This window comes from Teleopsis dalmanni, chromosome 2 (assembly GCF_002237135.1).
Source record: "Teleopsis dalmanni isolate 2A chromosome 2, ASM223713v2, whole genome shotgun sequence".
Taxonomy (NCBI): Eukaryota; Metazoa; Arthropoda; class Insecta; order Diptera; family Diopsidae; genus Teleopsis; species Teleopsis dalmanni.
The window spans coordinates 160442609-160455982 of record NC_051847.1 but is presented as its reverse complement, the minus strand read 5'-3'; the positions used below and the strand labels follow the sequence as shown (position 1 = coordinate 160455982).

The window sequence follows — 13374 nt, the reverse complement described above, 5'->3', positions numbered from 1 at the left end:
CGATACTTTATTGCGTTCTGTTTTTATACCATCCTTAGGTTGTGATGCCACAATGTTGCCGACATGCTTTTCGCGTGTTATAAACTAGCTGTTGTTGCCATGTCCGCCACATATATATTGCATAGTTTTTGCACCTCTCCTTTTCGCTGATTTCAATGTTCTTTGCTACATAAAACCTTAAAAATTTTGTGATGGTAATACTTAAATGACATCGAACACATAAATTTTAAACCAATGGGAATGCTAAAGTGAATATGATTATAAAAATTTTACACAGTATCACTTAATTTGAAAAGAAAATGTGTAAATTTGCTATTAAGTAACAAATAATATGTATTATCGATATATCCGTTAAAATTTATAATACTCAATAGACTATACAAAATTATATAAAGAACCATATGCATCAAACCAACAAAATACTGTAACCATTTAGAAATATTTTAAAGCAATACTACTGTTTACAAATATGGAAAACCGTTTCTTGTTGGATATTTTCTCGTTACCGTCTACTAAAAGAGATATATCTTTAACAGAAGTTTCAATGTGTTCTTATTATATTCAGAAAGCACTTATTTGATTGTTTACAAAAACAAATAGTTATTTAAATTATAATATATATATTTTGACTGAGAAATGCGTATTATGGTTGTTGTTTGGTGAAAATGAAGATGAAATATAATTCTGAAATTTAAATTACACATAAAATAATTCAAAATCAAATAAAGAGAATTTTTGAAGAAATTTTACTTCGTCTTTGCTGAACCTTCAATACATATCAAAGGTAATTATGGAACAATCAATGTTCGCTACTCAATAATTTGTTTAAAAATTTGACAAGGATATTTCACATTTGTATATTCACATGCATGTATTTATAAATTTGCACCAGTAATTTTTGTGTGAAATATAAAACAATAACTCTATTACATCGACTCTTCCCTGGAATAAGAAAAAAACGTTCAAATTTATATTGGAACGGCACAAAAACTGATACAAGATTACCAACATCCAGGTTAAATCCCAATTTTTATTTTTCTTGGACCCTAAAATCGTAAATAATGCTTACAAAATTACTGTACATTAGGCCTCATTTAATACATATTATTAAAGTCTTATGACAAGAATATATATAATTCGATTAAATTATATTTTTGCAGATGGCTAATATCAGCGCTCAACATGATATCAAAAAATCGTTTACATTCTGCAAGTGTGCAGTATGTGTTAAAAACCGGGAAATATTAATTCGATTTCTGTTTGATCAATTCAGTGAATCAGATGTGGGTTTAATATTGTTTAATAGGCTTTTAAAATTTAATGAACACAAATTTAAGTATGCTCTCTAGATGGTTAATTTAATATATTAATATACATATATATAATTATAGAAAGTCAATAACGTACAAGTTACAAGAACTACTAAATGCAAATAGTGTTATACATGATGTGCAATCTTATAGGCTTATTTATAACAAAAAGGATCACATACATACTGAAAAAAATACCGATATTGCAGAATTTTTATTTTTTAGTATAATGTAAGTAATATATTATTATTTTAATTTATATATATTGATTCCAAATCTATAATTTGTCTTATATTAAATAGGTTAGTGGTAAATAATCCATTATTTATGCAAATATCATGTCCTTTTACATGCTTTATAAAGGCGTGTGCGGAAGGTATTCATGAAAAAAAATTATATTCAAAGTCAACCGAAAAAATAATTTCATGTAAGTATATTCAAAAAGTTTTATTTCTATATATCTTCCATATAATTTTTTGGTTATAAAATAAATCATATTAATTTGTATTATAAGTCTAATTAATTAAATTTAATTAATGCATGAACATACTTTTTTGCAGACTTGATACAAAAATACAGGGACGACGACAGTCATCGTAAATCTAAAAAAATCTGGACTCATTTTAAAGCATTTGAAGATATATTTTTAGAACAGTGTTCACTAACGAGAATCTTTCTGTGTACACCTATTTATCAGTATGTTTATGAGCTTTTAAATGTTTTCGATATTTTTATAAAAGTAAGTATTTATTTTCTTGATTAATACATATTACAATATTGCTATACTATATTAGAGCTGTTTTGTTCGTTCATTTGAATCGAACAGAACAATCATTTCTACCGTTAATGATGTTACAACCCCACAAGCAAGACATTTTCTAATTTCATTTTTAATAAAAAATATTACAAAGGAAGTTAGACTAAACGGACCTATTCCCATTTTCGGAATAGCGGTTTTTTAAATTCGATTCACTTGCACTTGCGCAAGTAAGTAATATCAGGAACAGGCCCGATATTGCTGACTTAAATATATATACTTTACGACAATTTCTGTTTTTTTCTTTGACTAATATCAAGGTATCTTAATTTTTCATTTTAGATGGAAGAAACTGATTTACAAGATAAATGTCTCATTTTGAAACAGGTTAATATTGACAAAAAAATTAATTACTTTGGAAAATATTGGGTCAAGGTGTGGAGCGAGTTGCAAAAATTTTTATTACACAAAGTTTCTCGAAGAAAGTACTCCGTAAAAGACATATTATATGTTTTTAATGTTATTATGGAAATTACCTCTTTTTCAAAAAACAAATTTTTGTACAATTTCAACGTTGATGACAGAGATCTTGTTCTTCATAATATATTATTATATAAAAAGAATAAATGGCGGAATGGATTTTTAAAAACACATATATGTAATGAAAAATGTAAAGTATACCACAGTATGCTGGAACGACATAAAGAGTAAGTTAAAATGTTATATTGTATATATATTATTTTGTTTTTATACATAAATTAAGTGTAGATGATTATTAAAAATGATATTAATATGTATTAGTATGATATTTAACATCATTATCAATTAAACCAATAATGTTTCATCTTACGGTATCCCCATTTTTCTCTAAAATAAAGAACATTTGTTCTTTATTGTTTTTTTTAAGCCGTCTTTTAATTATTTATTTGTTAAAATTAAACTTACAATGCAATACATTTTTTGTATTTGTTATAATTAATTTAAAAAGGCTCATAAAATATTGTTAAACATTTTTTTAAAAAGTAAATAATAGGGTTATTCACAAATTCGAAAAAGTGCAGCCAGTTACACTAACTCGTGAGCACTCCTAGTTGTGACAGCTGCGTTTTAATGAATATTCATTAAAATTATTGTGAAAACAAAAGAGATTCTGATATAAATACCAATATTATGCCGAAGTTAAGTGAAAAAAGCAAAATTGTCATTTTGAGAAAAAAAAAAATAGTCTACATAGGATAAAAAGGCGTTTTTTAATATTTAAAATTTAACACAAATTAAGAGGTTTTATTATACTATATATTAGTTTTTTAACAAGTTTTAAATATATTAGAAAATAATTTATAAATAAAGTAAAATAAGCTATATTCATTCTTGAACAACTACAAACACTTAATGAATTATTGAATTAATCAAAACTTACATGAAAATATGCTTTGAGGTGAGGTGACCTGTAGTCGGATATAAAATATATAAAGAACAATTTAAGTTTTTAAATTAAATGCGTAAATATTTAATATCAATCAAATCCATTTTTAAATGCTGCCCATACAAAATGCTTAGTATAAATACATTTGCGGAGAAAACTTATATAAGAAAGATGGCGATATTGAAAATATAGTAAAAGTGCAACATAAATGTTGGTAAAAGCAAAGTCTTAACTAACGTAATTTTGTTATTGCTGCTTTGCACTCGGTTACCGAGCGCGTTACTCGAACTCGTGAATACTCCTCATATAATTAAGTATTTATTTATTTAACTAATTTTGACATTTTGCTAATCAGTTGTTAATCATACTAAATGTTTTTTGCCAAAAGCTTTTAATCCTTCATCATATAATAATTAAGTAATGATAAAAAATGATGTAGAGCAAAACTAAATTATATACAAAAAAAATAATGGGCAAAACTGGTTATACTGATTTCGATTTTTTTACATTGATAGGTAGGTAAAGCGAAAAGTCGTTGCTAGAAAATCTTTCGGATTATACATTTTCCATAGTTTGAAAAGAAAATTTGGTACTGTTTAATCACTTGATTTAAAGACTAGAGTTGTTATTGTGTGAATACTTCCACATTTACATATTTGAATATAAGCAGTAGAATCAAGTGTTCATGTAATTCTTTCTCGGGCATAAATGAACTTGATTTACAGAATTTGCGATATTTTATGTTGTTCACTCCAGTATCTTGTTTATATTTATTTATCAACTTTCATTTTGTTTCTCTGGATGAATTCTATGTTCTAAATATGGAATATGTATGCCAAGTCTCCATGAATTGACAATATTTTGTCTAATTCGAAAAATAATCGTAAAATTTTCCTGGTCTACAAATGGTAGTAATAGGAACTGTTAGAGGAGACTATCGAGGACGCAATCATTCCAGCTAAAGCAGAAGCATGTTTCTTCTCTGCTATGTCCGCCTTGTCTGTACACATTCACTCCGCCTTTCCAAAAGCAGAAAATTTAATTACTTTTGAACTGTTACTCATTGAATTTATGTCCGCCGCGAAATTGGATATTCTTGAAATTACAAATGTGATAGGATTTTTAACTTTGCTCTAAATTATTCAAAATAACATTCTTATAACTTCTCAACAAACTTAATATATTATATTATATATATATATTATATATTTTATATATATCATATATTAATATATAACATATTTATAAAAAATAGTAGCACTTAAATTTCATACAAACATTATTTGTACACACATTTTTTGTATATTATATAGAACTCCGATCATTTCAAATGAGAATGAAAATTCATCTCTTAAATCAATTATGGATTCCGATGAATCCAACAAGTGCGACAAAGAACCATTACAAAAATGTATGTATAATATTATATATTATTTAATTATTTTTAATTAAATTTTTTTTTTAGTTTGTCATGTAGAAGACCATTGTTGTGAAAATCACGCGAAGAAAAAAGACTCAAAAAAGGTAAGTAGAATGAAAATAAAAAAAAAATTTGTAAAATAAACTGTTCTAATGATTTTGGTAAAAGGATTGTATGCATTCTCGAGTGATCGAAACCCGTGATAGATTACGAAGAAAAATACAAAAAATAAAAAAAATAGATAATGAGCAAAATTCTACACAACGGCAGCAACAAATGCCTTTAACAAATTCAATATCAGTATTAGATTCTGCTTCTTTAAACGAATATAAATTGGTAAATGAAGAAGAGAAATCTTATTGCTTTGACTCGAAATTATCGGCTATTGAACCACAATTAAAATTTAATAAAAATAAATTAAATTTTGAACGTAGTATTGACAATGTAAATATCGATATCATCGCAAACGAACAATTGTGTGCAGACAGCAGTATATACAAAAAGCTTAACAATTTGTCACTAAACTCTGATAAATCAGTTCCATTTCTAAATAAAGAAAACGATGTTCCTAAAAAAAAAATTCTTCGTTCTATATGTACTTATAATAAAATTCAGACAGAAGAAAAACTTAATACAAATATAAATTCTTCAAAGAATACTGATCATTTTGACAATGTTTCGAAAAATTGTGATAAATTAACAAACGAGCCAGAAGTTGTAAAAAAGTGGGTCGATAAAACTCTATATTTTATAGAAGGTTCTCACAATAAAAGTCAAAATAAGCAACAACCAAAACCATCAAATCCAAAAAAAGCAGCAAAAAAAGTAAAGCAAAAGCAAAGAAAAGAAGCAGAAAAACAAATTGTTGAACTTCAAAAATTGCGCCATCAATTTTTGGAAATATATTTTAAAGAATTTACAAATAAACATGTTCTGAAGTCTATGAAAAGTGTAAAGAACCATGACAAAAAGAAAAAAAGTAATATTGAAATTAATATTAAAAAATTGCAGCGATCTAAAGCCAGCATAGAAACACAAATCCTAGAATTAATCGCAACTGTTAAACAAACAAATTCTGACTTCAAATTTTCTTACCTTCCCACCAAAGAACAACAGCTTGAAAGAATGAGTAAAATGAACAATTCAGGTGAACGGAATAATGAAGCGGTACTTACTCAATCGAATTTAACTCAATGCAAAAATCCTACATTACAACCACCACCATTAAATCAATCAAATATAAGTGCACAAAGGTGCAATCTAGTTTCAAATGAGTCGAAGTCTCGCCATGGTGTTGAAAGTTCAACGAGCTCAAATAAACTACATCAACCGTCTGTAATACATAATGGTAGATCAAATATAAATTTCTCATTATCAAGTAATTCTAATGAAAGTATAAACAGTGAATCATCTCAAGGTATTGTAACCATTCGTAGAATCAATTTACCCAATGTTCCTGAGCCACAAGTAACAGTTACTGCCAAGGGTACAACACCAGATAAAGACCGCTTGCTCTACACTTTTGTTAATGGTCAAATTGTTCAATCTATAAGTTTGCAACCCATAACAGAAAATCAAAATTCTGATAAATTATATTCCTACAGTTCTATAAAAAAATCAAAAACACAGTTTCCAAACAATTTGAGTGAACAATCACGCTCAGATGCCCTACTTATGCAAAATAATAATTTAAATAAAACTTCAAAAAATAAAGGCAATCAACGATGCCAGCGATCGATCCAAAAAGATAAATGTTCTATTGATAATATTTCTAAATCAAATTTAATAAAACCTATTACAGTAATCTCGAATTCAGATAAAACGAATGCTTTGAAAACTATGGTTGATTCAAAATCCTTATCTAATCAATTACAAACATCTCTGCCAAGTAATGATACTAATAAACGTAAAAAAGTTATCACACCAAAACAAAATTCAAATATAAGTAAAAGGACTGTCTTAACCGAAGAACAACAAATAGGATTAAATATAATTAAAAATGGAAAACAAAAAACAAAATTATCTATAAACGACACCAATACATCAATTTCTCCACAAAATGTGGTAAAATCGCAAATTCAGAAGTCAAGTAGTTGTACAGAAGGAAGTTCATTAACCAAAAATAAAATAAAAAAAATACAATCAAAATCTAGTACAATTGATGACGGCAAATTTGACAATAATCCGTTCAAATCATTAAACTTTAATTATAGCTCAGCAAATGAAACTTCTGCATCTTCGTGTGATAACTCCGATGGAGAAAATTATAAAGAAAAAAGCATAAAAAAGAACAAAAATGTAACTAGAAATCAAATTACTTCAAAAAAAAGGGAACATTACCAACAAAAGAAGTCAGTTTTAAAACCGCCTAATTCTTTAACTCAAAATGATATAACTAATTCTAACTCTTCCAACAAACTTTATACCAGTAACTCCCAATGTTGTACAAATACAAAAAACAAAAAGAATAAAAAAACAGTTAGCAATTCCTCGAATATTCAAAATTCTAAACAGAAAAAGAATACATCAACAAGTAGAAATGTTTTACTAATAGATAAACAACAAAGTAATATTTTAATAAGTGAAGAAAATGAAAAACAAAAATTAAATTTTGAATATAATGACAATTACAATTGTCCATACTCATCTAATAAGAACCAACCAAGTACTGAAATTGAAGAACAAAAACAAGATCAATTTAATGATATAAATTTAACAGAGCGACTGTGTAATTTACAAATTGATAACAATTACTTTTACAATTCAACTAAAAATAAAGTTTCCCTAACAAATGTTAGCATTATGGACCAATTAAATCAAGGTGTTCAAGTAGAGGATCTCTCTTTACCGCCTGGTATTACACTAACAAAAGTGGATCCTATTAAAAGCGAAGAATTACGTCAAAAATCTGAATCTATAAATAATATTACAAAACCTTTACTGCAACAAAACGCTCTAAATTCATATAAATACGTCGAACCGAAAATTATCACATCTCAACTGAAATCTTCATGTTTCCTAAACCATAATTATATTGGTTTTGCTTCAGCGCCAATAACGAACGAAAGCAATGTTATAATGGTAGAAACCAATTCAACCAATTCAAAAGAAAATAGATCTAAATTAATAACTGAAAAAACAATAACAGATGAGATTGATACCATTAAAAAGAAAAAAACAAAAAAAAAACGTAAACATCTTATTAAACCGAATTCCGTTGAGCAATCAAAAACAATAACTTTACGTAATCCGATGTTCCAAGCTGGCCATGTAGACTCGCTTCCACAAAAAACGGAACTAATTCAAGGTATTTTAATTTATTTTTTTTTTCTATTTTTAGACCTAGTAGAAGTTGAACTAAGTTGATAACTGAACATTAAATTCAATACTAAATTGTGCCAATAAATCAGGGAAAAATTAAATTTAATCTTTTTATTAAGATCAAATATATTTTTATATAAAATCGAATATTTACTGACTGTAAATATGAAACCTTTTAGAGATCTATTTTTAATTACATTAAAAAATTTGATTATAATTATTTAAGGAGTTTTAAAAATCTACAGCTGGTTTATGATTTCGTTCTAATATAAACACAGTAAGTTAATTTGTTAATAAAAATTTCACAGCAAAGTACCAAAATTTCAGAAAAATATGCGAACATAAAAGTCAAGTACGGCTTTGGATCAGTTCGTTAAGAAGCGCTAACTTTGAGCTTCAAGTTTGCCAGGGCACGAGTTCGATTTCTGGTACTTGCACTCTCAAAGAAATGTATGTTTATTTACGAATAATTAAATTAATTAATTAATTAAAAACAAGAATTATTTCCAAGACCATTGATGAAGTGTATTTGGCAATAATCGAAATAGCTGTATGGCCAGCCAAAAATTCAATTAATTAAAATAATATTAAAAAGAATTTTTGTTGTTGTAGTTCACTACTTTTCGAAAACCTCTTTAAGAATTTTAAATGATAAAGTCTCATATTTTGTAGATAACATTCGTTATTTTGTAATCTTATTAGACTTTATTATTGTTTATATATAATATAACTTATTTCATACAAAAATATACTAGCTGAATCCAAAAACATTTCTTATTAAAATCGTCCTTATAAATGGCTATATGAAATAAGTTTCGTTTCGTCTAGTTTTATATTTGAGTATTATTCCAAATAATCTTATAACAGCATAGTTTTATAGATTTGTCATACATTTTTTTAAAAAATTTTAAATAACTTAGGTATATAAAATAGTATGCATTTGAAAAAACACAATCAGAACTTATAAAACCATTCAATATATAAAAATTCTCTAAGTTGGTTAATAATTGAAAATTATCTTTGATTAAAGCTACATATTAAATTAAACATATTAATATATTTTTTTTTTATTTTCTGTGTATAGATACAGCATTAAGCGATATACCATTGGTATCATCTTTGCCATTTGATCAGCCAGCAGCAATATTTAAAAACGAAAATGGCATGTTTACTATTCGTAATCCAGCATTGCATCAAGCAGTTACAAGTGGGTTGGCTGTTGGAGGATTAAATCAATTTAACAACATTAATTATTATACTCCCAAGGAAGTGGAGCATTCCAGATTAAATCAAAATATTTCTACGGTTAATAATTGCATGAATAAGCCATCTTATTCTTACTATCCAAGTTCCATGAGTAAAAACGAATGTGAAAATAGAAAAAAACGCAAAACTGTAACAATTACATGTTCTTCAATGAAGCCCTTAGCAAATAACAATTTGCATGAAAAACAAAAATTATTAACAAGTAAATATTCGGAAAAAAACACTATTCTTATTGTCTCATATAAATTAAGATTAAAAGTACACAACGATGGAAAAGTATTTATATTGATTAAAATTAAAGTTGAATACTTTTAATCTGCTTTAAATTGAGAATGATTATTTTTTATATAATATAAATTCATATAAATTTATTTAGACAGTCAAATTTCGCTGCAAGAAAAGTACGAGCAATCCAATTATTATAGTGGTTTGAATGCATTTTCGGTAGATGCATTGAAAAATCAATCATCTTGCACTAATACAAGTAATTTCAAAACTTCATATTCAACAAAACGTGGGTCCGACAATAAATTGCCCTTACTGCAACGTTCAGAACTTGAGTCCTGTGTTAAAAACTTTTCTAGCGGTGGAGTTCATAATTCTGATAATATACATTACTTGACAAATTCAATTCCTGAACATAATCTTAATAGTGAGGTACGTTAAGTTAATATTTTATAAATGCAATAAAAACTAAATATATTTTAAAATAATAGGTTTCTATACATTCATTAAACGATTTCAACTCCAAATGCAGTTTTTTTATGCCTATTGAAAATCAAGTTGAAATAACACCAGTTAATACAAATCGATTGAAAGTGGAAAATAATTTACTTCAGCTTGATAAACACAAATCGGAGTTTTCAACTAACTCACAAACCAATTTTTGCAGTACTGAAAAAGGTAATATATATTCTATAGACAATTGTAAGTGAACACTATAAAGGAAATATATATCTAAAAAAAATTTGAGTCCACGCACTTCTTAACTTTATGAAAATTCTTTGCTTACGACAGGAATAAGAACGCCGCACAAACTTCTCATCAATTACGCTACCGTTTTTTTACACGGGATTTAGCTACCAAAACCAAAATGCAAATCTGGTTTATTGTACTTAAGGTTTATACTTCTCTTAAATACCTTTTTAGCAATGCCTCAAACACTACTATTCGCCAGCTAGAAATGGCACAAACCCAGAATGACATCCTCAGGAACCTCAAGATTGATCTGATCAAAAAATATATAATAACTGATAATAACTGATATATAATAACAAAAACTGATAGGCTTACCAACACCGCGTTATCGAATCTCAGAATGGTTACAGGCTCCTCGCGGAGGTATACAGATCCGAGGTCAATTATTGCTTAGTCTGATGAAATGATAAACAATATTCCAGTCAATGCGTAGAGAGGGGTTATGAAGAAACCTCGCAGTTAATAGAGAGTAAAAATGCTCAAGTGCACTGACTTCACTATCCTCAACATAATAATAAAATAATGGGCTTAAATGATATGCATAAACATAAAACAAAACACCAGGTTTGAATTTTGGCAGCTATATCTTGTAAAAAAATAATAGCCGACTTAGAGGTGGTTTGTGCAACATTTTTTTTTATTTGATTTTGCTGGAAGTAACGTATCCAATATATGCGTAAAATAAGTATTAAGATTCAAAGAAATACCAATAAACAAAGATAATATATTTCTTTACATTATTGCTTGCTAATATACATATATATCTTTTCAGATACCTTAGTATCATCAAAAAACCATATCATTAATTTCAACAATACTGATGAGTCTTTTAGAGAACACATACAGAGAGAATCATTTCAGTGCAAAGACAGTGATCTTAATCATTTAAATGAAATTAATTCTAACTGGCAAAAGATTACGAAACTACCTGACGAGCACTATATGGATAATTTTATACAAAATTTGAGTTCTATTAGTATTACAGGACCATTAGATGAAAAGGAAATTGACGAAAATAAAACCAATGCAATATGAACAATGCCAAATATCTGGTTTTAGAATTGTTTATTTTATGTAACTAATAGTATGATAGAGAAGTAAAAGTTTAAAAACTTGATATAATAGTATATATTTTTTAATGTATATATATAAGTTATTATATTGCAAATTAATAATATGTTAGATTTATGTTATTTTGAATATGCATAACTTTTTTTTAATGAAACCCCTACATTTATAATAATGTAATATATAAAAAAAGATTCGTTAACTTTGTAATAAAATATTTGTATCATAACTTAATAACTTCCTTATTATGTTAAAATACATTAATTAAAACGTGTATAAAGTACATAAAGTTTTTGTTATTTAAAATCAAAATACAGAGTATCCCTTGGCAAAAATAGCGCAAACTGGAAGTAACAGGGTTTGTTTTAATTAACTAACCAAACATATTCTTTATTCATGTTATCATGTTTTATATATTTTAAAAATGACTCGATTTCATTATGTTACAATAGCGATTTGAAGTGAGAAACGTCTGCGATAGTTCCATAGACTACTATACAAAATTAAAAACTAATCTATAAGCTTTTATTTTTTTCGGTTCAGCCTTTATATCAATTCAAAATAACTGAAAAAGTGAAATACTACTACTCTAATGTTTATAGTTATGTCTGATCACATCTTACCCTTTTTAGAGTCACATCTTACGTTCTCATTCTAACCTAACATCTACTTGCTCAAAAAGAATGTACAAATAACATGCCTCAACTGTGGATATATTTTAACCATGAGGCATCTCATAAGCTGCTATAACAACTCAACCGACGACTCCAGCCTTTTAAACGCAATCAAGAATAGCGACTACAATATAATAAAACTACACCTAGCCAAAGCCATATTAAATAAAAAATTAAATATAATTCTTAATATGAATATAAACACAACGCGAAAGATATAGTAGTCCAGTTCCTTATTCTTAGCTAACTTTAAAATTAATTTAAATTTTAAAGTTAACTCGCAAATAAATAAATTATTTTCAAATTTATTGCACTTCAACTCAACATCAAGACAACAAAAACCTCCGAATACGTTCCCTTCATTAGAGTACTGTAATGCTGTAAAATTAAACAATTGGTTCCAAGAAACGATTTATATAATAAGAAATAAAATATTTATTTCTGTTCAGTGATATTGTAACAATAACAACAACAACGTCATTAGTTTGTTTAAGTGGAACAGTTTCAAGTATTACGAACATAAGTTAATTTTATGTTGGACTGGGTAATTAACTTATTAAAATACGTAACGATGGACAAAACATACATAGAAAAGAAATATACATCAATAAAGAGGCCCTTGATTTATTTGCATTTATATTAATTATTGAAATATTTATGGATATGTTTTGTCCACTATTATGTACTTACATATGTTAATTGGTTTTCTGATATATAATTGTAAGTTTCCTGAAGACTATTTCAGATTTAAATCGATATATTGATTTAAGCAAAAATTAGCGTGAAAAATTTCGTTTTATATAAAGTAATTATTTAATTAACCCAATACAAAATAATAAATATTTAATATAAATTATGGGAATTGAGTCAATAAAATCTGCATGATTTGTGCATGATTTAAAACCATTATTCCGATTTTCACACTATTTAAATCATTATTTTAATGAATGACATATCATACAAATATAAATAAATATTAATATTAATTTTAATATATCTGTTTATTAATATAACATGGATTATATCTAGCTTTTGTATATAATATTAGGGTTTCTTAATGAATTTAAATAATATATGTATAAATTGCAATAAATTAAAAGTGCAATACTAAACTGCTAATATATTTAGTTTTCTGGTTTTACATAGTGAATGCA

At 26.6% G+C, this 13374-nt stretch overlaps 1 protein-coding gene across 1 annotated transcript; it reads left to right on the top strand.

Annotated features, from left to right (window-relative positions):
* Nucleotides 1–233: 233 nt before the first annotated feature.
* Nucleotides 234–11592, top strand: LOC119682616 (putative uncharacterized protein DDB_G0282133). The gene is made up of 13 exons (XM_038096103.1): nucleotides 234–784; nucleotides 1161–1336; nucleotides 1392–1541; nucleotides 1613–1737; nucleotides 1871–2049; nucleotides 2410–2774; nucleotides 4807–4904; nucleotides 4959–5017; nucleotides 5082–8220; nucleotides 9319–9702; nucleotides 9877–10157; nucleotides 10217–10403; nucleotides 11251–11592. The coding sequence occupies exons 2-13, from the start codon at nucleotides 1161–1163 to the stop codon at nucleotides 11511–11513; spliced, it is 5406 nt and encodes a 1801-aa protein (XP_037952031.1). The 5' UTR covers nucleotides 234–784; the 3' UTR covers nucleotides 11514–11592.
* Nucleotides 11593–13374: the final 1782 nt, after the last annotated feature.